Below are 1,240 nucleotides of genomic sequence, written 5' to 3' on the forward strand. Positions count from 1 at the left end.
GAGGCCCCTCAACACCTCAAGTGGCCAGTCCTAGTCTGGACAGAGGGCACCCAGGGACGGAGGCTGCCAGAGAGAGCAAGGAGCATGGAGGGAAGGCAGGTCTGAGGAGGGACCTGGGAGCAAGGGCCTTAGAGGGCCAGAGCAGAGGGGCCTAGCCAAGGGACACGGTCAGAGGAGGCCACAGCCTGGCTGGTTCTGCCCAGCAGCGGCAGCTCCACGTCCACGCTGCCCAGACAGTGATGTCCCGGACTTACCCGAGGAGAGACGGAGAAAGAGTCAGCACCAAAGACAGAGGCCAGTGCCAAAGGTTAGTGGGACACTTGGGCTCTGCAAGGACCCGTGGGGGCAGTATGTCCTTTTCTGACCTGGGACCCCCCAGCTCAGTCACCTCCCCTCTGATGGAGCTCACATCCTGGTAAGACACACCACACTCACACATACAGTACACACACACACACACACACACACACACACACACACACACACACACACACCGACCCCCTCAGAGCCTGACTCCCTTCCTTCTCTCCCAGACACCTGAGTTCAGGGCCCAGGCCGTCGTAGACAGAGGCTTAGATAGAGGCTGGTGGGAAGCCGTTGAAGGTGGAGCTCATGACGGATGAGTAGGCGCCCATGGAAGGGAAGACCAGCCAGTCGCCCACCTCCAGCTCAGGCAGCTGCACGTCGTCCATGAAGAGCTTGTGGAAGGGGTTGCACGTGGGGCCAAAGAGGGTGCAGCGGAAGAGGGGCGCCTTTGAACCGAGCTCCTGAAGGGCCAAAGAACAAAGCATCCTGCCAGGTGCCCCTACCCACCCCGCCCCGCCCCACAGGCAGTCACACGAGTGAGCTGCACCTGCAGGGACATCGCACTGTCGTCCTTGCTGTGAATGGCTGTGGAATAGCTCCTAATGCGTGGTGACCCCACATGTGTTAGAACATCACTTTGCTTTAGAGGGCTTTCAATGACTGGCTGCAGAATGACCACCAGGCCTTTCTGCTGAGGCTCCTCCGTGGATTCAACTGCCAGTCTCTTGGTAAGCAATGGAGTCTATTCAACCTTGACACCTTCCGGGGTCCTCTGGCCAGGGCTGGTCTCCACATTTGCAATGCACACGAACCAAAGGCCCCACCCTTGCAACGCTTCTGTCCTGGTGGCTCATCCTAGTCCTCCAAAGTCACAAGTGCAGACACACCTGGGAGCTTAGTTTTCGCATCTATGCAGTGGGATGATTGTAGTCAA

General features: G+C 58.5%; 1 protein-coding gene across 1 annotated transcript in view; it reads right to left on the reverse strand.

Annotated features, from left to right (window-relative positions):
• Positions 1–572: 572 nt before the first annotated feature.
• LOC101641417 (antizyme inhibitor 2-like) overlaps positions 573–1,240 on the reverse strand; it is an 18,393-nt gene continuing 17,725 nt past the window's right edge. The window contains 1 exon segment of the mRNA XM_013005264.1: positions 573–767. Within this exon segment, the coding sequence (XP_012860718.1) occupies positions 573–767 (195 nt within the window).

Source organism: Echinops telfairi, unplaced genomic scaffold, assembly GCF_000313985.2.
Source record: "Echinops telfairi isolate 266 unplaced genomic scaffold, ASM31398v2 ScPeMD7_7457;HRSCAF=8495, whole genome shotgun sequence".
In the NCBI taxonomy this organism is placed as follows: domain Eukaryota; kingdom Metazoa; phylum Chordata; class Mammalia; order Afrosoricida; family Tenrecidae; genus Echinops; species Echinops telfairi.